The 27615-nt window shown below is 28.6% G+C and overlaps 2 protein-coding genes and 1 long non-coding RNA gene across 5 annotated transcripts; 1 reads left to right on the forward strand and 2 right to left on the reverse strand.

Annotated features, from left to right (window-relative positions):
- Positions 1 to 7966: 7966 nt before the first annotated feature.
- LOC145185839 (uncharacterized) lies at positions 7967 to 10196 on the reverse strand. Its single transcript, XM_090099187.1, has 3 exons — positions 9967 to 10196; positions 9158 to 9736; positions 7967 to 8654 (listed from the first exon to the last, which is right to left on the reverse strand). The coding sequence occupies exons 1-3, from the start codon at positions 9986 to 9988 to the stop codon at positions 8365 to 8367; spliced, it is 891 nt and encodes a 296-aa protein (XP_089955313.1). The 5' UTR covers positions 9989 to 10196; the 3' UTR covers positions 7967 to 8364.
- A 7023-nt stretch (positions 10197 to 17219) lies between these two features.
- Positions 17220 to 26124, forward strand: LOC145185467 (uncharacterized). 3 transcript variants are annotated; one of them, XM_090098053.1, is made up of 9 exons: positions 17220 to 17626; positions 20522 to 20699; positions 22102 to 22547; positions 22623 to 22788; positions 23351 to 23498; positions 24091 to 24184; positions 24564 to 24763; positions 24871 to 25025; positions 25367 to 26124. In XM_090098053.1, exons 2-9 carry the CDS (start codon positions 20596 to 20598, stop codon positions 26013 to 26015), a joined length of 1962 nt encoding a protein of 653 aa, XP_089954179.1. In that variant the 5' UTR covers positions 17220 to 17626; positions 20522 to 20595; the 3' UTR covers positions 26016 to 26124. The 3 variants fall into 3 exon arrangements, with proteins under 3 accessions (XP_089954179.1, XP_089954181.1, XP_089954180.1); XM_090098055.1 differs by having other exon boundaries at positions 17395 to 17626; positions 22626 to 22788; XM_090098054.1 differs by lacking the exon at positions 17220 to 17626 and adding an exon at positions 19839 to 20264.
- LOC149883682 (uncharacterized) lies at positions 25804 to 26327 on the reverse strand. Its single transcript, XR_016455718.1, has 2 exons — positions 26206 to 26327; positions 25804 to 25944 (listed from the first exon to the last, which is right to left on the reverse strand). It is a non-coding gene; the product is annotated as an uncharacterized LOC149883682 (long non-coding RNA).
- Between the last annotated feature and the right edge of the window lie 1288 nt (positions 26328 to 27615).

A 27615-nucleotide genomic window follows, 5' to 3' on the forward strand; every position in this document is an offset into this window, starting at 1 on the left:
TAGTCGTCTTGATTTTACAAATAAAATTAGTATTATTTGATGTGTGAGCTTTTTTATACAGTTGTTCATTCGATCAACCATTGAGCGAACGCAAGCAATCAAAATCTCTTTATTTTTTTTTTATACAGACGATGAAGAATCCAAACTGAGCACAGTTTTCTTATCCCAAGACATTGCGTCAAAATGTTATAAACAGTTGCTAGACATAATCCCGTATTGATTATGAGACTGGGGTAGAAGGCCAATCAGATTACCCACTATAAGAGAAACTAAAAAAAAAGCCATACGTGCATACAGTTGTGTACTAAATAATTGTGGGATTAAAATTAACAAATTAACTTGATTCTCATTAAAACAATTACTGTAAATGAAATTGTCATACTAAATTATGAATTAAATAGATGTGAGTTGATAAATTAATTGGTGGAAAATTTAAAATTTTTGCTTTTATTTACAATAATTATATGAGTTTAAAGAATAGGTTGGATATTATAACAATAGTATTGATTATTTAATGTTATATTGCGTATAATTTAATCAAAAAAATGATGCAAAAGTAATTAAAGAATAGTGAAAAACTAGTATTTAGAAAGCATGCCCCTGGTTTTTCATTACAACTTTGCACCTATTCGGCATGGAGTAAATCAGGTGGTTGCGCAGGCCGATCTATAGCTGCAATCCTATTCTCCACATACCAATTTTTTACTCTGCGACGTGCATGCTTTGGGTCATTGTCCTGCAAATAAAAATATTTGAGTGGCATATCTCCCTCTGCATATGGCAACATCGTGTTTCGTAATATTTCGTAATTATTTCGAAATAAATATTTTGATTCATAATCCCATCAATCTTATAGATTGATCCTACGCCATAATAAGAAAACCAGTTCCAAATATTTATTCTTGCGCCGCCATGTTTAACAATTTTTAGAGTGTATTACGGTTTGTATGAAAAATTAGGCGGCCTTCATATATCCTACGTCCATTTGACACAAATAAAACAATTTTGCTCTCATCAGATCTCAAAACATCCCATCGTTTTGAAGCAGGCCAATCTATATGTTCTTTTCCAAAACTCAATTTTACTACCACTTGACTTTTTTTCAAAAGGGGAACTTTTCTTGGGCTTTTGGCAACTAATTTACTTCTTACTAACCACCTATGTAATGTTCCCGAAGAAACATATAAATTTAAATCTTTAATATGGCGGGAAGTTACGAAAGTATCCGCCACAATAGCACGTTTTTATTGATCTTCATGCTTCACTCTTTTTTTCTTTTTCTACCTTTTTTATCAAGTATTTTTTCCACTTTAAAGTATTTTTGATCGTCATAGGAGAACAAATGTCTTATGAATAAATACATGTTTTTCCTTTGTGTTTTAAGTTTGTATTTATAAAATAACTTTTTTATTATCATTATTTCATTTATTTCATTAAATTAACACTAAAATTAATCTTACCTTTAATTAGTATTGCTAAAAACAAATACACAAATAGTTAATACAAATACACTTATAAGAAATAACAGACATGTTATTTTAACCAAGAAAACTAAATTTGTTCATAAATAAAATTTGGGACTTCCCCAAAGTATTTTAAAGAATGTTAACAATGTTTCAAACTCCCAGTTTAAGGTGGTTCCTACATAATCAAAAAACGAAATTTTTTCAAAAATTGATTTTTTGGCAAATTAGATATTCTAATGTAAAATTTACTGCTCTTTCTCGTGGTATATACTTTTTTTTTAAGCTTGTTTATGCTTTTTAGAATATTTTTAATTTTATACAGGTAGGTATAGTTTTAGTGCCTAGCAACGGCCATGGCAACCGTTTTATTTTTTAAGTTAATATCTTAAATGTACTTTAAAACTTTAAATAGTACATCTCTTTTGCTATTCTAATGTTGCCTTATACGTCAAAGTTGGACATGTAAATAAACGAATAGGTTTTCGACTTAGGGCACTAGTACAAGAATATAAAAATACCTCTACACCATTTGGTGGAAAAGGAAAATTGACAAACAACTCCATCAATTCAATAACAAATTATTATGGTATTGCTATTCGAAGAAGTCTAAAATTAAATTGCACTAACGATAAAAAAATTTACTCAATGGAAAAGTGGATAGGTGCTATCCTTCATCATTGTACCAACTTTTCTAACTTAGATAAGCGCCACATGTTTTGTCCACCAGGAGAAGAATCGTGGTGTACTTATAAGAAAAATAAACTTAAAAAACACAAAGAGAAGATTAATTTACCAGAGTGGATGTTTCCTATCTTGTCAAAGATTTTCCAAGATCTTTCAAATGATGATCTTCTTCGCAAGTGCATCCACGGGGAAACTCAAAATGCTAACGAGTCCCTGAATAATATTATCTGGATGAAATGTCCTAAGCAAGTCTTTGTAGAAAGGTCAATTCTACAGTTAGGTGTATATAGTGCTATTCTTCAATTCAACGAAGGTTAATTTGGACTTGTTAAAGTGTATGAAAAACTTCGAATACAGACCGGTGTCTGTTTTAATATTATATCTGAAAAAATGAACCGACGCAGCATCCAAAATTTACTTATTAAAACATCAGAGAAGACAAAATCAAAAAGAAAAAAACTAAAAGCCATCAAGAAGGGTTTATTGGATATAGACTTACATAAAGAGGGAGGAGAAACTTATTTAAAAGGAGGATTTTAGTTTTAAAAACAAATTTTTTTCTTGCTTTTTGATTTTCTACCGTATCGTTTTTCAAGAAAATTGTCTCACAAAAAACATCATAACTTTTGAATTAATAGTGATAGCTACTTGAATTTTTCAGGACTTATTCATCCAGTGTACTGCTAGTGCCTGAGTTTTTTTCAAATAAGTTTATTACTTGTAAGTTGTGGTTAGGGAACTAAGATCAGAGGCCTAGTAGCACATTTTTCGAAAATACAGTTGTTTTGAAGCATAACTTTTAGTAGAAACATGATCTTTTAATTAAAAAAACTCATGCACTAGATATAGGTAGCACGAACAAGTATACCAAGTTTGAAAGTAAAATGAGCTTTTACTCATGAGTAATTGTGTTTCTAGTAAACTCAATTTTAGGGGTTATTTTGACTATTATAGGCCTCTATGTGATCATCAATATATTATTTGTGTTCGAAAGTTTTTTTTTTTTTTACACATTCTGTACCTACTTTTGAGAAAATTAATGCTTAATGAATAAAAAGTAACTTTTTTTTATTACGTAGGAACCACCTTAAAAATGATGTTTTCCATGGGGATTTTCATTCAATAGTTATGAAAAAAAGTAACCATGTTAATTTTTTTTATAAAATCAAATATATAATATGATGGCTTCTTCAAATCGACAGAAGTGCAAGCATAATCCTAACTCATTCTGTTACATCAGTGGTTGCTATTCACTTGTTCAAAAAATATTATTAGTTTTGTAAAACTCGCATACAAATGGTATTTTGATATTAAACTTGGTGACCAAGATAAAAAGTGGGCTCCACATACTGTGTGCCATATTTGTGAAGAACGTCTTCGAGATTGGACACAAGGAAAAAGAAAGAATTTACCTTTTGGATTCACCATGGTTAGAAGAGAACCTCTAAACCACATTAACGACTACTATTTTTGTCTTATTAATACCGCTGGTATCGGCAAAATAAAGAGGCAAAAAACAGTTATCCCAACATTTTTTCTGCTATTAGACCAATTCAACATTCTGACGAGATTCCAGTTCCAATCTTTAAAGGTATATTTTAGTCAGAAGATGAACAAATCATGTCTGCTACAGAAACAGAAGAAATTATATCAGATTTAGAAGACTTCTCATCTAATTCTAAACAATTCAATTTTCCTCAGTGTTTTAGTCAGATAGAACTGAAAAAATACTTAGTACGTGATTTAGGACTTTCTAAGCAAGCAGCAGAATTATTAGCGTCTCGATTAAAGGAAAAGAACCTACATGATATTTCTTTCTTTAGAACAAGAGATGAAACCTTGGTTAACTTTTTTTCAAAAGTCAATTTATTTGTTTTTTGTCATGATATTTCAGGTCTTTTTCTTTAATGTACATTCAGATATGTATATTAAAGTTGGGTATTTCTGCAACTAATTCAACAGAATGGAGACTTTTTATCAATAGCTCAAAGCGAAGCCTCAAATCCGTCATTTTGTACAATAGCAATATTTTTGGTTCTGTAACAATTGGCCATTCTGTTTATTTGCGAGAGGCTTACGTTGAAACTATGGTGCTTAAGTTGATTAAATACCACGAACACAACTGGATTATTTGTGTAGATCTAAAAAATGGTTAACTTTCTCCTTGGTAAGCAGAAAGGTTTTATAAAATTTCCATGTTATCTCTGTGCATGTGGAACAGTTGAGCAAGAAGTCAACACTAGACACAAAAAGAATGGCCCATTTGCAACACTCTCACAGTGGGTATGCAAAATATTGTGAACGAACCAATTGTTAATCGAAAAAAAAAAGTTTTTCCGCCACTCCAACTTAAACTTGGATTCATGAAACAATTTGTTTAAGCACTGAAAACTGGTGGTGTTGCTTTTAGTACATAATTACAGCATTATCAAGTTTGTCAATAGAGAAAAAAATGCAGGAGTTTTTAACGGGCCACAAGTTTGCTATGTAAATGATAAAGAATTCATTAAACCAATGAATAGCAAAGAGGAAACGTCTGGGTTGTCGTTAGTGGTTGTTGTAAAAAACTTTCTTGGAAATAAAAAAGCAAAAAACAATGCAGACTTAATTGATAAAATGTTGAAAGTCTGAGTATAAAACTTCATTTTATATGTATTGATCTTGACCTATTTCCTGATCCAAAATCTTGGAGATTTGAGTGAAGAGCAAGAAGAGCGATTCCACCAAGATCTTAAGACAATCGAAGATCGTTACCAACGACATTGGGACAAGCTTATGATGGCAGACTACTGTTGAAGCATCATGCGAGATCACTCCGGAAAAGTTTTTAAACAAAAGAGCAACAAGCAAAAGTTTCTTCTTGATTAAATATTTTTAATTAAACAATGCAATCGTCTGCAATCGTTTTTAAATCTAAATTTTGCATTATTTTGTTGTTAATCAATAAAAAGTTTATGACTTTCCTAAGACTTTGATATTTATAAAATGTTCATTTAAAATAGTTCACATTTGTTTTCATCTGCTTTCCATTTTTGTTTTCTTTTTTTTTTTTTGAAACAGTCTAAATCTTTTTAAACATCGTCGCATTTTCCAAATGAGTTTCAAATCTGTTTTTCAGAATTATTTCTAATGTTTGGCAAAATAAAAAAATTTTAATTGAAAAAAATATGTAGCTTGCTATACAAATCTGATACCAGATTTGAATTCAGCGTATCATCATATATCATATCAGCGTATCGTAATTAAACCAGCTATATGCAAAGCAACAGTTTGAATGCCTTTTGTAAATAATTATATTTTAAATGCTAAAAATTAGAATTTATAAAACAATAAAAATTTTAAAGGAATTGTTGTTACTTGCTAACAATTTATTCAAGCAATTTTTTAAATATATCTGTGACACTAAAAATTGTATAGAAATTAGAAATTTTTGTAATTTCACTCTTCATTACTGTTGAAGTCAAACGAGAGGAGAGAAGTGAGAAACCATTGTCTGTCCTTAAGAAAGGTCAACTAACAATTATGTTCTCAGATGAAATACTTTTTATAATTCTGTTATTATTATTACTATTATCGTTATTACTATTATTGTTATTACTATTATTATTATTATTACTATTATTATTATTATTATTATTATTATTATTATTATTATTATTATTATTATTATTATTATTATTATTATTATTATTATTATTATTATTATTATTATTATTATTATTATCATTATTATTATTATTATTATTATTATTATTATTATTATTATTATTATTATTATTATTATTATTATTATCATTATTATTATTATTATTATTATTATTATTATTATTATTATTATTATTATTATTATTATTATTATTATTATTATTATTATTATTATTATTATTATTATTATTATTATTATTATTATTATTATTGTTATTATTGTTACTATTATTATTATTATTACTATTGTTGTTGTTGTTATTATTATTATTATTATTATTATTATTATCATTCATCATCATCATCGTCGTCGTCGTTGTCGTCGTCGTCATCCGTCATCATTATCATCATTATCCATTATCAAAATTCAGATGTGTACATTAAAATCTTGGAAGACCATGTTTGGCCACGGATCACCTCTTACTTTAAACCTGATGATAAAATTGTGTATCAGCAGGATGAGGTTCCGACCCATATAGCCAGAAAGACCCAGGAGTGCTTTAGAAAAAACATTTCTGACTGTTGGGAAAATGTTTTGTGGCCACCAAGCTCCCCAGATTTAAATCCTCTGGATTACAGTATATGGGGATAAGTTGAAACAAAGGCCTGTACGTCTGCCCACAACTGCAACTCTGAACGCCTCTGTCATCAAGCAGTGGAATGCCATGGCCAAGGAGTGTGACTTGAAGACATGTAAGATGCTAAAGCCTAAAACTGAGGCTGTAATCTGGGCCGATGGTTTACACATTGAGTAGTTTACTTGAAACTCATGAAAAAATCATATAAAATTAAATTAATTTGCCAAAAGTATTTTCTTATCTATTTGTTTCTATAACCTAGCGTTTTCAAAAACTACAGGGTGCGGCAGCTATTTTCGAACTTTTTAGAATATTTTAAAAATGAGTTTATAAAGTACTAAACAATTATATTTATGGAATATTACTAAAATAAAAGTTGAAGATAAGTGCTTTTCCTTTACATTCGATTAGGTTTCCTTTTTTTTTTTGACTACTGCCTCAAGCCTAAGACGGAAGGACTGATAGGTATTGATTATATAGTCCTTGACACTGAGTTCCAAGCACGGGTAATAGAAAACTTTTTCTTTCTCTTTGATGTTATTTGGTAGACAATTTATCCATTAGAAGTTTACCACAAAAAGTTATCTATTGTTAGTATAGATCTGTTGTTAATTTCTATACAGAAAACGGAAATTGATCTCTTCAATTGAGGAAAATTGTTGACAAAATATATTATTGACATATTATTGTTGACAAAATCCCCAGGCTCACTTTCCTTAATTAACCCTAAAAATCTGTATTTTAAGTTCGTGAAGTGGAATCTGAAATTAAAAATATTACGCAATAACTTGTTTAATATATTGTTAAACTGGGGAAGGGGAGGAGGAGAGAGGGGTGGAGATGATGAAAAGGTAGAAAAGGGAAAGAAGCGGGTTGAAATTGTTTTAAAATTCTTTTAAAGTTGGGCATCATAATATTATGTACTACAGGATAATACTGCATACAAATCTTTAAGTTGAATAAAGAATAAGATTGTTTCACTTATAGATATTTAAAGGCATAAAAAAACTAAATTTTTTGATAACTTTAGGGCTTTTCGAAATGGGGGGTGTGAAACGCGTTAACTTTGTCCTATTTTTACTTTATTCGATAATTTTAGGATTATTCCGGCATAATTCATCTGCGTTTTTTGTATTGATCATTTCGTTCTCTTAATATCCATACTCTTAGGTTCTCTTAATATTCATACATCATAGGTTATTTACACTTTACTTTTGTACAGAATATTTTTCAAATCGCAGAGAATAATCGTATCTTAAGAATTTTCTTTTCTAAGATTTCTCAAAAAGAAAGTTTTTTCAAAAATTTTAAAATGATGCCAAGAGTCTTAAACGTCTCAACTTTCACACTCATCAGTTTTCACATTAATTACATGCTGGATAAAATGCAGAACATTTAAATGGAAAGAACTGTTTTGTTTAAAAATTGTTTATTGTATAATAAAAGCAAGAAATTTACTTTAAAAAAATATTTTTGTAATATTCTAAAACTTTTTTAAAAAATGACATCATCAAATAAAAATGACATCAAATAAAAATGGAATTAATTTTTATTTATAAAAAACTTCCTAAAAAAAATACATTTTTTTAAATATATTTGTTAAAAGATTTTTTTAAAACATTTTTTTAATGAACCTGAGATGTTAAATAGGTTAACAATAAGTTGTGTACAAATAAAACAAAAAAAAAATTTTTTTTTCTTCAAACTGGAAGAGGCATTAAAATAAACAAAAGTATCTCAAATTACCATACAAGTATAAGGAAAAGTTTTGTGTATATCATCAAATACTTAGATTATAGAATAAATTATATGTACATTAATTAAATACAGTATAATCATTTGCATTAAAAAAAATATGCTCAGCATATAAGGATATTTCATATAGATATCACCAATAAGAAATGCTTAGAATTGCTTATATAAATCTTGAGCTAACATTTAAACTTTGGAAACATCAGCTCTATAAACCCATCTTTATCTATTTTACCATTTTTATCTACTCCAATTTTCTCCATTTCATTTATAAGCTCATCTATTGACATGTTTGTTCCAATATCATCCAGAAAAGATTTTATTTCTAAAGATGAGACAGTAAGGTTATTGCTGGTTGTTAATTCATCAAATATCTCTGATAACACATCTTCCTTCTCCAGCATAGCCTCAAAATCATTCAAGTTTGGAAGAAAATCCATAACTTCGACAGAAATCGGAGACTCAGTTCCTGTATATACATATATATTGTCATTTAAGTTTTTGACTTTTTTGCATATATATTCAGATTATAATCATGTATACCTTTTAACATGGATTGAATGATAAAATGTCATAATTTACATACATACATACATACATACATACATACATACATACATACATACATACATACATACATACATACATACATACATATATATACACATACACAAACATGTATATATATATATATATATATATATATATATATATATATATATATATATATATATATATATATATATATATATATATCCCCTAACTCCCCCTAAAATTTTCATTATTTGCCATATAATCAATATAATTTCTCTAGTTAATAAACTATTCAGCACGCACTTTAAGTGAAGAAGTTATTATTAAAAACATATTTTTATTAGGAACTTTTTCACATTTTATCATTCACTGCAATATCCAATATTTTACAATAAAATTCACATATTGACATAAAATTAAAATAAGGATGTTTTTTACCATTTTCTAAACTTTCCAAATGTTTCTCCATTTTATTTTGAGCAACAATAATAGAACTTTTATCGATGCCATTTGATTCTAAGATATTTATTAACTCAGTTTTATTAGTCACCTTCATAACTAGCCATGAAAGTGCACATTCCTGCAAAGCAGATTTCTTGTTCTTTATTATATTAACAATGAGTTCAATGTCAGCAGGGAAATTCAAGGATGGAAGAATAGCCATAAAAGCTCTCATGCTAATAACACCCTGATCATTAAAAACTGCTTTTCGGAGTGGCGCAGAAATTTTTTCAATGTACTCTTCATTTAATTTCAATTTTTGAGCACCAACAGCAGCTGATAATATGTAATATGGCATTTCTATATCTTCAAGTCCCTTTACAATAGAACTTAGTCTAATATCTTCAGGTATGAGATCAGGATATTGCAGTAAATTTGAAACCATTTGCACCTCATCATCCCAGTTTTCTTCAATTATTTTTCTTATCATTTTTGTATCTCGATCAGATAAACATTCTAAACTGTTAGGGAAATATAATGCAGATTGATTTACATCTACAGCCAAAAGAAATTGACCTAAAATAAAATTGAATATATTGGAAAAAACCATATACCAATATATAAATAGCTAGTTATAAAAAAAGTCATTAAGAGATGAATCTGAACTGTAAAAATTAGGAGATAAAACTAACTACAGCAGCTATATTTTTACTACATACTCTATGCAATCACCTAGTTTTTTTCGATTGCTTTAGAAAAACCTTTTTATTTTGTTTTACAAGAAAAGTTTTAGAAAAGCAATTTACCGAGAGCTGGATTCCCTGACATAATTCATTAAGAAGAAGAGATAAATAAATATTGAGATGTTTAACTATAATCTTTCCCAATCTGCACCCACTAAAATCCTCTCAATCATTGATACGGATATTCTTTTGAAAACCCCAGTTTCCACTATGCCAAACGCTATCTAGTTTTAGCATAACCGCCTCCTTTGAATTATTTATCTAATGCGTGAAAACCATTCAAAATGATACTAAAATCTTTACCTTTTAATAATACGGAAACAGTTAAGTGCAACATACCCAAAGGAATTCACTACACAAATAAAACGAAACCTATCCAACTATAAATACAAAACGAATTTTAAAAAAAATTTCTTTAACTAGATTTAAACTGATTGCAAAAAGATTATGAAATAAAGTCGTTAGAGTTTTAGGATACACAATATCTAATAACAAGTTACTTTTCTTAAAGAAAGAAAACACAGCTGTTATGCAACTGTTTATTTGTAACTTATAATAAAAGACACTTAACGTGTTCTTTAAGACTTATATTTAACTCCTTAATGGATGTAATAGAATTATTGTGTGTATACATGTATATTATTCATGCCCCGAGAGAGGGGTTCATGTTTTTGCGATGATTTGTTATTGGGAGGAGGGGGGAGGGGAGGGGTATTAATATTTGTAATGAAAAAGTTTTGAAATTTTTTTATCATTGCATATTACTGTGGACGAAAATAAGTGATACGATCAATAATATAAAAACCTAAACTATTTAAAAATAGCTTGAGCTTTTATAACAATAATATTATCTCCTACTTTTTTTTTTAAAAAAAAAAAGGATCGAGAAATTGATCATAGTCGCTCAAAAACACCGATCTTGAAAATCCAAAACTTTTTTTTATTACTTGAAGATGGTGTTTATCGTTCAAGATAAAGTTCACCAAAAGAGACCTCGCTTTTTATAACGAAACTTTTGATGAAGTGGTCTCGTCATCAAACAGTTGTATTTATTCTTTAGGCTAATTAAATATATGCTATAGATTTGGATATAAATATCTAAATGTCTGATTTTTAAAGGCAATTGAGGTAGAAATTCATCAATTTCTGGACCATAATATTGATGCCCAATTTTTGACGGCAAACACACGTCAAACTGCTTTTAATTGGGTAGAAAGAAAAATGGCACCTCATAAAATCGTCAATTTTTTGTTATCATCCTCCTTAACAATTATTACGAAAGCCATTCCAAGGAGGCTGGTATTACTATAGATGATGAGCTGAAAAAAGAAAAAGTTTGCGACCAATTTGATGAGACTGTCTCTAACAAAGCTATTAAAGAAAATCTTCTGCAACATATACAACCTCAGAAGTTTTTCTGCAAACATTTATTTTCTAACATTTTTCCCTTTTCTAACATTTTTTTTCTATTTGAAGTTGCCATATCAATAAAAACTGCTTCGAAGAACAAGTTTTAAAAGAGTTATTTCCAGGATTTCTCTCTTTATTTACGTATCAGTCTTGATTTTAAAATTAGAATTGATGCAGTAAATCTTGAAAATGTAAAAGAAAAAAATAAAAACTGCTCGGGTGTTCTCTTTAAGATTTAAAATTTTTAAGTAGGAATTTAACGACTGCCGTTTATAGCTCTATCCACATTTCATAGAGATATGGTTATCAGGTTAACTGAATAAGATTACGCCAAAAGCGTTTCTACGATGAGGTTTACGTTTATTTTTAAAAAAATATCAATATTACATGTACAAAGCGAAACAATCAATTTACTCCTGTGCAACTTTCTGCAACCCATACACCAACTAACCGAAAGCATTTAATTTACACTTGTGGTTACCATAACAATATCACGTGTGTATGCTTGAAAAAAATATCTCACAGGAGCAGGGCAATTATCTTCGCTTGGCAGAGTTGATAAGGGTAGAGGTTTTATTGTCAAAGGATGCTCATTAGTATAGAAGATTACTCCGACACACCGTCTATAAAAAAGTTGAGATACATTAACAATGATGAATTAACTTTCAAAAAATTTAAAGAAAAATTGGCGCAGTTTTTAAAAACTTTCCCTTATAACCAAGGAAACTGAATAAATATGAAAAGCGGTTCTTCAAAAATTTCTCTCTCCAAGCGGTTTACTAACAAAAATTTATCATGTCTGAACACTGCAGTTGCTCAAAAGGAAATATGTCTGATGTAGAATTTTTTAAATTGTACCCCATTTTTCTCTTCTCAAATTTAAAAACCAAGTATAAAGAATTTCCTCAAGTGTGATTACCACATTTCTTTAAACAAAAGTTAAGGAACTCTCCAATTAACTCTAAAAATCCCAAGCCAATACGTTGATGATCAAGAACTTCTTTACTAATGCGACTAGCTTATCCATTGAATGAAAAAACCCACTGGTGAAACTCTTTGTTGCACGTTAGTACAACGTCCTTTCATGACAACTCGATTCAACAATCAACTCAATTCTATCTGGCAACCAAAAAAGTTCGTGCTGTTTTGCAGATCCATAAATAAATACACATAAAAACAGTTTTAATAAAGTTTATTCTGAAAAATAGTCTCCTTCAGCAAGAATAACTTTCTCCCATCGTGAAACAAGCTGGTATATTCCATTTTTATAAAAGTCTTGAGTTTGGTAGCTAAAAAATTTAATTAACTCATTTTCGAGATCTTCTCTATTTAGAAACTGTTGATTCCTCATATGGTTATCCAGGGCCAAAAACAGGTGATAGTCGCTTGGCGCAAGGTCTGGTGAATACGGAGGGTGAGGTAGAATCTCCCATTGTAAACGTGCTAGAGTTTTCCGCGTGATTTTTGCGGTGTGCGGTCTGGCGTTGTCCTGGTGGAATACAACACCTTTTCTGTTTGCCAAAGCTGCTTGTTCTTGGTGAAGAGCAACCGAAACTCTGTCCAATTGGGTTGAGTATATCTCAGCAGTAATGGTTTGTCCACTTGATAGCAACTCATAGTGAACGATACCTGCTGTAGTCCACCATACACACAGTAAAACCTTTTGTTGGTGAATGCTTGGTTTAGGAGTCATCGGTACTGGATCGTTACTGGCTAGCCGATGATATGTACGTTTTTTGTTGCATTACATAATCCGTTTTTCGTCGCACGTCAACATCCGGTCAAAAAATGGTACTAAATTGTGGCGGGAAAGCAATGAAGAACAAATGGTTAAGCGCTGTAGCTTGTTTGTTTCACTTAACTTATAAGGTACCCTTTTGCTCAACTTCCAAGGTTTTCCAAGTTGGTGAAATGTAAACGAATAGTTTCATCACTCACATTAAATCTTAAGGCAAGGTCCTGACATGTTTGACTGGAGTCCTGCTCGATTGTCAGCTTGATATCCTCGTTGTTTACGATGGATGGTCTTCCAGATCTTAGTTCATCTTCAAGGTTTTCATTTCCAGAAGAAATTTTTTTAAACCACTTTTGACCCGCCCGTTCTGCTATGGTACCTTCCCCAAAAGCAGCGCATATCTTACGACAAGCTTCTGCAGCTTTGGTTCCAAATTTGAACTCTTAAAGTAAACAGGCGCGAAGTATCACATCTGACACAGCCATACTCCACTTAACACTTTTAAATTTAAAACGCACTAATAAAACTTATGAAACACACTGATTGATTCTCCTTAAAACAAGTTTTATTTTATATGCAAAATCATCCCCCCACCACAACCAGGGGCCAATGCTATAAACATAAAAAACGAAGTTTTTTCCGTAAAACACGAAGTTTTTACCGTAAAAAGCGAAGAAAAAAAAAGTCCATTGCTATAAACATTCAAAAAACTCCGTTTTTAAGATAAAAACTTCGCTATTAAATCCAATGCTATAAACGAACAAGGGAATCGCCTTTTCAGATAAAAAATGCGTTTTTTCGAAAAAAAACTTCAGATAGATTTTTGATCTCAATTTTAGATATTTTCTTCGTGATTTTTGGCGGCCATTGTTGGAACAACGTTAGCGCTTCAAAATCATTGAACATTCTTTGTTTGTGTTTTTATGCAGATATTTTATAGATAAAGCTTAAAAGGATTTTGGTAACTTCATAATAAACTAATTACTTAAAATCTGCATTTAATCGATTATTCAGTTCCTTGTTGTGCTTCGTTAACAATGCATGCATGAATTTAAAATTCCATACTTATTTATGAAGGTTTTCGATAGTAATTCTGATTAAACAAATTTTTCATAGTGTTTGACTAAAGAAAAGTATAAAGAGTTGATAAATATGCCATATAATACACAAATACACAACAAAATAATACACAAATACACAACAAAATAAAATGCTGTTTAAAGAACTTAAAATGTTACTAGCAATAAAGATCAGAGAAAACAAAGAGGTTCTTCTTGGGAAGCTTAGTATGTTTTAATTAGCAAACTATTTAAATAAAAATATGTATTGCTACATTATATTTTATATATATGTATATGTATATATATATATATATATATATATATATATATATATATATATATATATATATATATATATATATATATTACAAATGTTATAGTATAAGTATGTAATATATAGTATATATTAACATAATATAAGTATGTAATCAATCAATCATATTTCTAAATAAAGATTTTACATTCGAGTTTATATACAAATAGTTATAAACTAATGTAAAGTAAGCTACTAACAGTGCTAATGATATATAACAAGGGTAATAATAATGGCAATTTAATCATTCTATTCAAAAACAGCAGAGATATATTACAGTATATAAAATTAACAGTGATAACATGATGTAATGTATAGTATATATCAATTTTATATATATCTAAATATATATATATATATATATATATATATATATATATATATATATATATATATATATATATATATATATATATATATATATATGTAAATATATATATACTTCCAATAGTTTTATTAACTTAATACACTAACATTGAAAATTGCTTCTCCTACACTGTATAATACGATAAATTGTGTTGGTAAAGATTCCATGACAGTCTCTGAGAACATGAAAAAAAACATTTGTGCCAATAAAATGAAGAAATGCTTAGTATAATGTTGCAAATTGCTTAGTATAATGTTGCAAATCATCTTTAAGCCTAGTTTCTAAAAAATCTAATACAGCTCTTGAGACTCGATACTGCTCTCGAAAAACGTTGTCAGAATCATCTTCGTTACAAAAGCGACCATTAAACTAAAATGATATTGAAAAACAAAACAAAGTATAATTTCTGCGCCTATTTAGTTTGATTTCTGATTTTGTTCGATAAAAAATCATTAAATATATATATATATATATATATATATATATATATATATATATATATATATATATATATATATATATATATATATATATATATATATATATAGTAATTTTAAGTAATGTTTTAAACACCAACCTCTCGAGGCAATCGGTGGCGAAGCTAATTTTCTGCAACTTCGAAATCTAAGTCTTCGCCCGAAAAAATTAAATTCATGTTCCTACTTTAATTTTACACAGCTTTTTTAAACACCAAATACTAGAATGTAAAAATATTCATAAAAGTAGAATAGGCAGCACAGCATACTTAATGACTAATAAAATTCATTAATTAGGCCTAATAAATAAAAATTACAATAAAAATTACTATTATATAACTACTATGTATTACGGATAAAAAAGTTCGTGAATTTTAGTGACGTATACGTTTTATGCTTTATAGCAATGGCCGAAAAAAATACAAACAGCGATAAATTCTTCGAGATTACGAACTTTTTTTCGTACGTGAAAAATTGCGTTTTTACGAAAGATTTTTTTTCTCGAAAAAAACTTCGAATTGTTTATAGCATTGGCCCCAGTTTTCTTAATACATTTCTTAAGGTGAGTTTCCACTCATCCGTTTTTGCTACGGGAAAGTGAAAGGGAAGGGAAAATTAATCACGTGAGCGTGCGCAGTTTTAATTTAATTTTGAAAATTAATCACTGCGCATGCTCAATATTGAGCATGCGCCACACCTATCGTAGAATCGACTTCTCATCTTATTGCCTGGTACAATAAGATGAGAAGTCGATTCTACGATAGGTGTGGCGTTTACTAAACAATGTTTATACTTATGCATAACGGGTTTTGATTCGATGTAAAGCACTCTTCCATTCACAAAATCCGAAATAAATTTATGTGTTCTGCCTAGTAAAAAAAAAAAAAAACGGCATTCATTTCCTTTGAAGAGTATACACGTCATTCTCTTTTAACGTTCTTGCCTATTGCACGTGTTCGATCATAGAATAGAAAAGTTGCTATCTACTCGAAAAATTCATCATCAAAAAACTCCATGAAAAACATCATAAACATCTAATGCACCAGATATTATTCACTTTTTGGCAATATTTTGCACTAACCTAATATCATAGATATAGCAGGAGGTTTAAATAAATTAACTAAACATCTGATTAATTTATAGATTCTAAATACCCCCGTGACCTCATCCTCATCATGTTTGAGGGTATGGTGACTTAAGGAAATAAATACGCAGAATTTTACTTCAATAGCAAAAATGTGTTAAAGCATGAGGAAAAAACTAAAGAAATTTATAACAAAGGTCCAGCTTTACACATATAAGAACGTTCCACCCAGGCTCGAACATAGAAAACAATACGAAGAACTAAATAAAGATGTATTAATAGTTTCAAGATTTTAATCTTTTGCTATACAGGCGATTTCCAAATACTGTATACATTTATCATATAGGCAACCTTTCAGCTTGCGGACTAGGAGCTAAAGCGCTATTGAAGTAACACTAGGTCGAGATCTCTTCCAACTCTCAATTCCAGATACACGTTCATCTCTCAACTGCACCCTTAAAGAGCCCTATGTTACATAGTTTGCATCAAGAATCATAAAACTTATGTTGTCAAAATGTAGATTTTGACAACATACGTTTTATTTGACTAAATTTTTACTTTGAAAAAGAACCTAGATAATTGAATTTAAAAAAGTAATTTTATTCTAAAAAATAAAAAATTCTTAAAATAATTAGTTTGAAAGATATTGTCTCAAATATTTTGCTCGGAAAATTTAACTCACTTATTATAGGTACTTATTTGATTTCTGAACATTAACAAAATCTTTGAAGTAACTAACTCTGATTTTTCATAAAATTATTTAGAGCGCCAACCCACCCGTTATTGATTTGTTAAATGGTTTTGTTTGTTATTTTAATCTAATATAGTCTCATTATCCTTTAATAATAGAATTATCATTTAGAAACATTTATAACAGAGGATTTCCGTCAACAACAGTATCGTTCCCAAACGTTATTTTGCTAAATCGTTAACGGTTCAGCTAGATCACATTAACGTTAACTGGGAAGACTAAAATAAACCTTTTTAATTTATAACAAAACAGCAACTTAATTATTCGATTTCTAATTACTTGGTTTTATACATTAGGTGAGCATTAGAATTTCGCAGCTTTATGCAGAGTGTGAGATTAAGCACGCGAGGAACGCAAACGTAGTTTTTGCCCCCAAAAAACTTCTCCGAACGTTGCAACGAACATTTTTTAAACTTGCTAAGTGAAAAGCTGCCTTGAAACTTTTTCATCCGTCATTCGTGAAATTCGTTCATTAGCTTGTAGATTGTAGCAAAACAAAAATCGCTTTAGCTGAAGTTTTCTGGAGGTATTTTTTTGTTTATATTTTTTACTTTTAGTTGTGTATCATTTAAAAATGCAAATTCTTTTATCTTTATTACGGGAAATGTTAGTAATAGCCATTAATAGAAGCAGACCTAACAAAGATTTTAAAAAATTATTGAAAAATTAACTAAATATTGAAAAAAAAAAGTAACGTTTTTGTTGCTGGAGCGAACTAAGTAGGGGACCTAAAATTTACTTTCACAATTTTCCTTCTCCACGGACACCTAGTTTGAGATTACATAAAGATTTTAGATTAGCTAAAAAAGGAAAAAAGTTGTGGCATTTTATACGACCGGGCCATCTTCTACCTATAGTTTATTCATAACAAGAAGCCATCTTCTAAAACTGTTGATTCATACCAAGAAGTGAAAGACCTTGTTTTTCTCAAAATTGTAATTCAGTTCTGTTGCTTTTCTCGCAGCGAACACAACGTTTCAAAACTACATTTTCTTTTCTCCTAAAAAAACTCTCTTTGCAAAAAATTTTCCTTCAATTTATACAAAGAGCCTCAAATGTGCTCATAAAAAATAAACCGCTTAAACTATAATTACAAAGTTTCAAGGAAAGTACGTCAATCAACTCCGCTTTACGTAGTTTCTTCACGCAATTCAATTACAAGTTCTTAATACAAAAGTTAATATAAAGAGTTGTATATGATATGGATTCCTAGGAATTTAAAAAAATGACTAAACTCTCTTATTGATTTCTTACGAATCAACAATGAAATGACTTGCATTTTGCTCAATCGATTTTTTTTCAGTTCATGCCATGAACAAGTACTTTTGTATACTCAGAGAATTGCTTTGAAATAAATTTGTTTCTTCCTCAAAATGGTTATTTATCTTGCAGGCTCGCAAATAAAGATAATTTTGCATTTGTGTTGTATTCTGGTTGGTATAAAATATGTAATTACCAAATCTAGAAAATATCATCATAAGTGTTTCTTTAATAAAATTAAATAAATTTGTAAACATTGGCGCTTTTACCGCGATTAATAGAAATTGAACGAAAATGCTGTTTTTTACGATTATTAGAATCGAATCTAAATTTCAATTTACAATTTCAAACATCGAATTGAAAGACGTCTTTCAAAACGGAAATCCAAATGCCGATGTTTGCAAAAAAGCACAAACAAAATTAGTGTACTCTTTGAAACTGATGTGAAGAGACTGAATAAATTAGTAACATCGGTAAAATTTACAAAGAAAGAGAAAAACTTTGGTGAAAATGATTGTAGATGTCAATCGAAGCGTATTTTCTTCAAATGAGTATGTAAACAAGCAGAACTCACATTTATGTGTACCCCACATTTAAGACTCATAAGACAATTCTATGGTGAAAAGTGAAGATTTCAAGAAGACATATGATACATACTTTCAGAGATACAATTAGGTTTTTATACCGCATTCTTTATTTTCGATAAATAGAGATTTTAAATGATGTCCAAGATCAATACTGGATTTTTTTTTTTAAATACGGTGGAGATTATAGCATTTAAACAGTAAAAAAGTATGCACGCATAAATGATTTTAAAAAAGAAATAAAGTTTTAAAGTTAATTGTAATTGTATTCAGTGGCGTATCTAGGGTAGGGCAGGTAGGGCACGTGCCATGGGCGCCAGCCTGAAAGGGGCGCAAAAGAGGCTTGGTTGCGATACAATAAGCGAGAATTATATAAAATAAATTAAGAAATAATATATCATATAAAATAAATATATTATATAAAATAAAGTTTGTGTTATCATTTATTAAAAAATTGTAATTAAGCACTTTATGTGGGGGAAGAGGGGCGCGAGATCGGTGTTTGCCCCAGGCGCTATTTACCCTAGGTACGCCACTGATTGTATTGCATGTTCCATCAGTATCTTTTAAGTGATAAACTAAACGGCTATTTTCATTGCCAAATATCTTTTAAAAACACACAGCATGAACAATACTTATATTCTATAACTTGATAAATTTCTATAACAGTTAACTATAATAAATAAATTTACACATACAATGTAAAGTAAATAATGATAACAATATTATATAAACAGCATCATAACAATAGAAAAGTTTGTTAAAAACACAAAACATAGAAAAGTGTGTTAAAAAAACACATTCTATTCATTAAAAAAGGCTACTTCGGTATTTATCAACTTTTCTTTTAAATACTATTCCAAGATGTTTTTAGTCTCCACGAACGAGAGCGCAAAAAACCGAAAAAAATATCCAAGAATTAAAATGAATTTTCAAAAAAAAAAAAATTAGTTTGAAAGATATGAAGTTACTACTTACAATTTTAATTGCAACATTAAGATCATGATCAAGTATAAGAATTTTTAAATTCAGCTGAAGCTAAACAACTAAGAAAGGAATACTGGACAGGAATTGATCCTAAACCTTCTTGATTGAAACTCTCATCAAAAGATGGTCAATCTAAATACCTATGTAGATGGTTACTGTTAAACTAGTTAATGAGCTTAAATTTCTAATAACATAGCTTATAACAAATGTTGAGCAATACAACTTTTTAGTAGCTTAAAAATGACAGCAGGTTATCTTTTCTGTAAACAGCTATTGGTCCAATAGTTATGATTGGACTGAAAAGTCCACAGTTACCACATAGGCATCATACAGGTATCTGTAAAAATTTATATATATATATATATATATATATATATATATATATATATATATATATATATATATATATATATACATATATATATATATATATATATATATATATATATATATATATATATATATATATATATATATATATTAAATAAAAATTTTGAGACAAAAGTATTTTTTTTAATGCTGCTATTTAAACCAAAAAAATCTAAATAAGATGTTTGTCTAATGATAATATACAATATTTTACTCTCCAGATTTAAAAAGTTAAACAGAAGAATTGGAGTTTTTTGAAAATAATTCATAGAGAATGGTGACATCAACTTGAACTATGTCTAATCACACTATTCATGCTCATAATATTGACTCTGATCCTGGAAAGTTGCATTATCGAGAACATAATATTTACTTGAATTTCCTCAACTCTTATGGCAGGTATTTATAGAATCTTCATGGTGTTGTTTAACTTTTTTTAGCCCATTTAATTTCAATAAAAACTTTTTTTAAGTTATTTCTTATAAAACTATGTCTAGACAACATATGTTTAAGTTTTTTGTTTTTTGAAGAATATTTTGACTTGTTGGCATATGGCAACATTGGGATAAAAAAGGACAAAATTCAAGAAACACAATATTTTATTTTTTCTTTAAGTAAAAAGATTTTATCTTCAATTTTATATTAACAAAATTTATTATAGTTTACTGAATTGAAACAATAACATATAGTAAAACAATTTTTATTATAAATTTACAAAAGATTTAAAAATTTAAACAACAAAATTAAAGAATAGATATTAAAAATTAAAAATAAAGTAAAATATAATCTTCAAACATGTAAGTATATTTTCCCAATGTTACAAAATGGCAATAATTTTCATTTTGGAAAATATTTACACTTTTAGGAAACAAAAACTAATAAAAAATATATACATTTATAATACATACCTTTAGAACCGAGAATATATTTTTCTTTTATCAAAAACACTAACACAATAATGATAAAAACGATAAACAATGAAGATAAAATGCAACTAAAACACAAAGTTTTTAAATGAAATTGCAGAAAAACATCTATGATAGACTAGTAAAACTATTTCTTTTATTTAATGCGGGAAATTTACATAGGCACAAAATTTATGAAATTTTAAATGACTTGTTGCCATATGGCAACAGTGGTCTGGAAAGGGTTAAATAATTAGAATGTTTATGTGGTCTGGAAAGGGTTAAATAATTAGAATGTTTAATAATTAGAATGCTATGTAATTATGTTTATGAATGTATGAGATGAATAAAATATACACATCTGTAAGACCTTTACAATTTAATGTGGCTCAAAGATAAAAGATTAAACCATTACTGTTATCTAGGATATTAAAACTGGGAGAAGAATGAAGTAGGGAGATTGAGATTTTATAAATTTTAATGATATGTGGTCTGGATGTTTAGACAACAATCAACTTTGGTGGTTTACTCATACTATTAAAAGATACTAAAAAATAAATTTATCATTTAATATGCTGAGTTTAGTTTTATTTTACTTTTTTTATCAATAAAATGTTGTGAATATTTTAATTCTGTATGGAAAATTAAATATTCAGATGGGAAATTACATTTAAACAAAGAATTTGAATAGTTTTGTAAGTTGTTTAATCACATACATTAGATTTGGAAAAACTTAAGCTTAATAATATAGGTAATATTCATGTTTTTATTCTACATAATTATTACTTTATATTATTTTTAAAATTTGCATGATTATGTGCCAATGTTTAATACATTTTGTTTTTATATTAGTTAATTCTTTTTCATATTTTGTAATGTTTTCTGGTTTTCTATAGATTACCTGCAAACCATCCTTTAACTGTCCATCAGAAAGCACTGTTTGTATTTTGGCTGACTACAATTTCACTTTGGGTTATCATCCAAATAAACAAACTTTTAAAACATTTGAGTGAGAAAGCTGCAGACCCGCAACACACCAGTACCAATGGAAAATCCCCAATTAAAGTTTTATCCAGCCATGGTATAACACTGAAGTTAATTAGTCCAAAGCATTTTGCAGAAAAAAATCCTATTAACAGATTGTTTAGGAGTCCTGGAAAGCAAAGCACACCAAATTCTAGTCCATCTAAAAGGAAAGACTATTTGGATGCAGAAGCATTTAATATTTCTCCTAAAAAAGCAGAGCTAGGTCTTGTGACAATTAAAGTTGATAAACCATGTCTATTAGTAAGTGAGCCAAAAAATGCAGACAGAAATGTATCTCAAGATCAGAATAAGGAAGGTAAGTGTAATTTCTAGTCAAATAAACTCTTAATTTATGGAATTAAATTTTTAATAAAAGTTTTGTAAATCTCAGTAGCTGGAAACTACAGAACTCTACTGGAAAAGTTGAAATCAGGATTTATTCAGCTTTGCACATCACATGATAAAGAACAGCCAACTTTTGAAAAGTTTCTGCTCAATATGTTTATCTTTGGCTGGTTTATGTTTTATATTTTTCTTTCAGACTTCTTGCACATGTGGTATGGAGTAATTTTTAATCTTTTTAAGTTAATCTTTTTTTTTTTTTTTTTTTTTGAACACATTCTTTGAATTTTTACAGAATATTAAGAATTTTAAATTTCCAAAACTTAACTACATAGCTTGAGTCAACTTAACTATACAGGAGATAATTGCTAAATTTTAGTTCATTTGAATAAGATTTAAAGATCCTCAAGAGTTCTAAATTTTATTCATTTTTTGTAAGCATTTTTATTTAATGCCATAATTAAAAAAAAATTCAAAGTACTGTTCACATAAAGATATCTTTTGCGATTGTTCTACCTGAAAGTACTAACAAAATAATAAACAGCCCTTTTATAACCCTTAAATTTCAACCCTTTTTAAATTTCAACCCTTTTTAAAATTCAACCCTTTTATAAAGATCATGGTGGAATAAATGGTGGTTTTTTGAAAATAGCTATAAAAAAATTTTTTTTTCTTCTTTGTCTTTTAGAAAATATATTTTCAAAATTGTATTTATTTGATTTTATACATCGGAACAACTGTTTGTGAATTTATGTTTGTTTAAAAACATTTTTCTAGGCCGAAAGTTGACAAGCAGTATTCACGAGATATGTTTCTTTTTTTGTTTTTTGTATTGGTCTTTGTTGCATTCATTTTTACAATTCGCAAGACAAAAGATAAGTTTTTAAATAGAGATCAAACCGAAGAGTGGAAAGGATGGATGCAGGTTGTTAATTATTTGTAATTTAATATGTTTTCAATTTTGTTTATAATTTAATTTTGTTGCACAAGCTCATCTATTTTATTAGAAGTTATGGAATTTTAGTAATTCTTTTTTAATACTATTAATTAATTGATGGTTATTTTATCAAGTGAAAAGTCTAAGTATGCTTGAAAGTATTTAAAATAAGCATTACAATTATAAATAAAAAGTTCATATTAATAATTTTAAAACCTTAATAGTTGGTATATATTTCATAATAGTTAAATATTGGAATATGCACCACCTGTCAAGGTTTATTTAAAATAACTTTTGTTTTTATTTCAATGTATTTGTTGCTTTCTACAGAAAGAAGCTTCTTTTTGAAATCTTTAAAAAGTTCTATCTTTAAAGTTATTATCATTTAAGTACTTTAGTTTTTGTCTTCAAAAGCAATGAAAATGAATGGAGTAGGTAACCGATAGGCTTGCATTATTGTACATTATGAAGTATGTAATTAAAGTTAAAAAAATACCCCAGTTTATATGATGCTGAACAAAAACTATTTTGTGTTATTTTAATCAACATTTATCTTTTATTTAACATTTATCTTCTAAAGGTGCAATTTGTTTGGTACCATTACTTTGATGCAAATGAAACATTCAACTCCATTCGATGTTATGTTGGAGCTTATGTGTGGATGACAGGTTTTGGTAAGTATTGATTGGTTTCAGTCTCTTGTTTTTTTAATCTGATAAAATCCACTCTCTTTGTTCAATATTTTAAAAATTTCCTTTGTAACTTTTCAGTGTCAAAGCATTGAAAATTAAATATCTTTAATAAATTACGATTATTTTTATAAGTATTAAGCTTAAAAAGATTATCAAAAACAATTACCTTAGTGCTTTGTGACATTTTTTTGGTATTTAGGATTATAAAATTTAGTTTTAAGACATTTTACCTGACATTTTACCTGACATTTTACCTGACATTTTACCTGACATAAAGTCAACTTACTTTAAGGGTTAATTATCATAAATTTAAGCTTTAATCTTCATTAAAAAATAAGCAAAGTGATTTGCTTTTATGTAGGGAATTACATATACTTTTCAACACAAAAGGATTATTCAATATTTCGGCTGTTGAAAATGTTGTTTCGATTAAACTTCCTTGTTTTTTGTGTCATGGCAATGTCCAACCATGAATTTGTTCGCTACTACATATGTGCAATGCATACCTATTGGTTCCTATCAGTGTGGGCTATGATGGTTGTTTTGAATAAATATAATGATGTAAGGTTCATTTAAAATGTTGATCTTTTAGAACTGTTGAAATTTTTAAAATTACTTAGTTTCTTTTTCTCTTTTTTTTTTTTTCTTTCTTCCCATTTTGTGTTTAGAATCCCAAGTTTATGTTATTAAAATTCTTGATATACTTTACAATAAACGCTCTGTTATTTAACATTCCTGGGGCTGCAGATTTTGTCTTTACACCATTTTTATGGGCTTTACATGACAAAGATGGTACACTAAGATACTGGAAGTATCGTGCTTGGTAAGATTTATATTTGATTTTTGCTATAAAACTTCAATTTCACCTAAAAAATCGTCAGAATTAAAGAATTTAAAGTTATTTAAATGCTTTTTTTAAACAATCTTAAATGAATTTTTAAAGCATTAATTCTCTTTTTTTTTCTTCTTAAATTTTAGAATAACTTTTTAAATGAGGATTCTATATTGTTGTCCGAAATTCAACTTCTACAAATATTCAACTTTTTTTTTATCAATCCTAAAATCAAAGAAAAAATATGAACATTATGTAAAATACTATATTTACAATACTTTTTTCTAAAGACAATTTGCATACATATGGTAGTTAACATTACATTTTTTCAGGTTAGACCACTGGTCTACTCTAGTTGGTATGTTCGTTGCTTTTAACTTCGAGCGTTTGGAAGGCTTTTTTAAAAAACTTGATAATATCGATGCAGACGCAAAAAAAGAACGCGCAGCTCTTCGGGTTTTTATTACTGCACTTTTACTTGCTATTTTTGCAGTCTGGTTCTATTTTATATTACTCAAACCAAAGCAACTCTACTTAGATTTGCACCCATTCACTTCTCCAATCCCAATTGTTATTTATATCATGTTACGGAATATTCATCCTATTTTACGTACCCATTACTTGAATTTGTTTTCGTGGTTAGGAAAGATTACTTTAGAAACATACTTGTCGCAGATACATATCTACATGATGGGTGATGCCAAAAACATATTGGTATACTTGCCACAATACCCGATGCTGAACTTCACCGTCGCTACCCTCATTTACGTTTCTTTTTCCTACGCGCTCTTTCATTTAACTGTATTTTTTAGTAGCTACATCTTCCCAAGAAATATAGTAGTGGTAACAAAAAACTTGCTTGTTGGTGGATTGTGGTTAAGCTTATGTTACCTCTTGGTTCACACTTTAACTAAACAAAAAATATGGTCATCTCCACAAACTGGTTTAGAGTTTTTACGATGGAATATTACAAAACATTAAACATCTTGTTTTTTGAATATCGTTTTTTTGAAAATTTACATTATGTTTATAGTGTGCTATATTTCTATTGTATTATTTAATTAGAAGATGTCTTAAATTTTTTAACAAACGTCTCTTTCACCTGATGAATCTGAATTACAAACATAAATAGTTCAAATTATTACGAAAAACGAGAGTTTCGAAAACTTACAGTAAACATAATGCTCAAATTTTGACTTTTGTAATGGTTCTTGTCAAGTAAAAAAAAATAAATAGTAAAATTATTGTTGTTGTTGCTATTACTTTCATTGTAATTGTTATTGTTGTTGCTATTATTATCATTATAATTGCTATTGTAAAATCTTAAAGTTCTTTGATTCAAATTTATAAAACAAACATTTAATGCAATTAGGAAAGAATTGTTATTTTCAAAAAACTGTTTTTTGGCCTGTGGAGCAGTTTTTCGTGCGTGTAAAAACAACGTATGACGTTCCTTGGCATGAGTCATACGGAATACATATGTTGTTTTTGCACCATAACCATGGCCTTGAGACGATTTGAAATCGCTAGTTGAGTCATTCCCAAGTTTTTTTGCAAGTTGCACCTGAGTTTGGCTAGAATCTTTGGTCCAATAATGCTTCCAACTCAGCGTCTTCAAACTTTACTAGCTTTTCTTCGCGTTTCTTTTCGCAAGTGTCAAAATCGCGAACTTTTCATGTTTTTTATGATGGAGCATGTTCCCAATATGCTTCACACAGCAATCGGCGTCCGTTAAAACTGCACTTTTCTACAAAATAAAACAAAAACTAGCGTTTCTTGTGTTTTGTTTGCACATAGGTTGACATGGTTACAGCAAGATTAAAGTATGTTGTTTGGACTTTAGTGACATGATATATGCTGATTTTTAGCGGGAAATAAAGTCGCTTCAACGTGAATATTGTTATATGAGATGCAATTTATGCCTGGTTAACATATGTTAGTTAGACTATCTTTTTAATTCCTCAAAACTTATTTTATTCCCAATATACGTTAAAAGATATGTAAGTATTTACTTGTTCAACTAATATTTTGTTTAGAGCTAAATATTAATTTGAATATATTTGATCACAATAGCTCTTTTCTATACAATAGTTTAAATCTGTGAAACTCTATATTATTTTTTTCTTTCATTGAGTCAACTGTGCCAAAGCTTTTAAGTATTACATGTTTTTGGAGCAAACCTTTTGACGTCTTGCTAAATAAAGCTCAACAAATACATAAATGACGCAAAAGAAAATTTAAAGATGGTTAGTATATTTGTTTATAAAAAGCCCTCAAATCTATTACCAAGACTTTGTCTTTTTGGAATAAATTCTACGGGAACGCAATGCTTTTTACATCGTATTACCAAAGAGACCCACAAGCGCTGCGAAACACGGTAAATCTTTCATTATAACGGTGACTACCATTATTTTTTATTGGAAAACATGGGGTTTTTTAAGTTTTGAAGCAATGTTGAAAAGAAAGGAACTTTTAAATTAATAAAAAAAAATTTTGTTTTGTTCACGAAATACTCTTCTTTCATTTTCATTATCATCATCATTGCCGTCATGGTCCTTTTTATTATTGATAGGATTATATT

The sequence above is a fragment of the Hydra viridissima genome, unplaced genomic scaffold (genome assembly GCF_058129835.1).
Source record: "Hydra viridissima isolate aposymbiotic clone 2 unplaced genomic scaffold, HvirCarnegie_v1 scaffold_9, whole genome shotgun sequence".
Taxonomy (NCBI): Eukaryota; Metazoa; Cnidaria; class Hydrozoa; order Anthoathecata; family Hydridae; genus Hydra; species Hydra viridissima.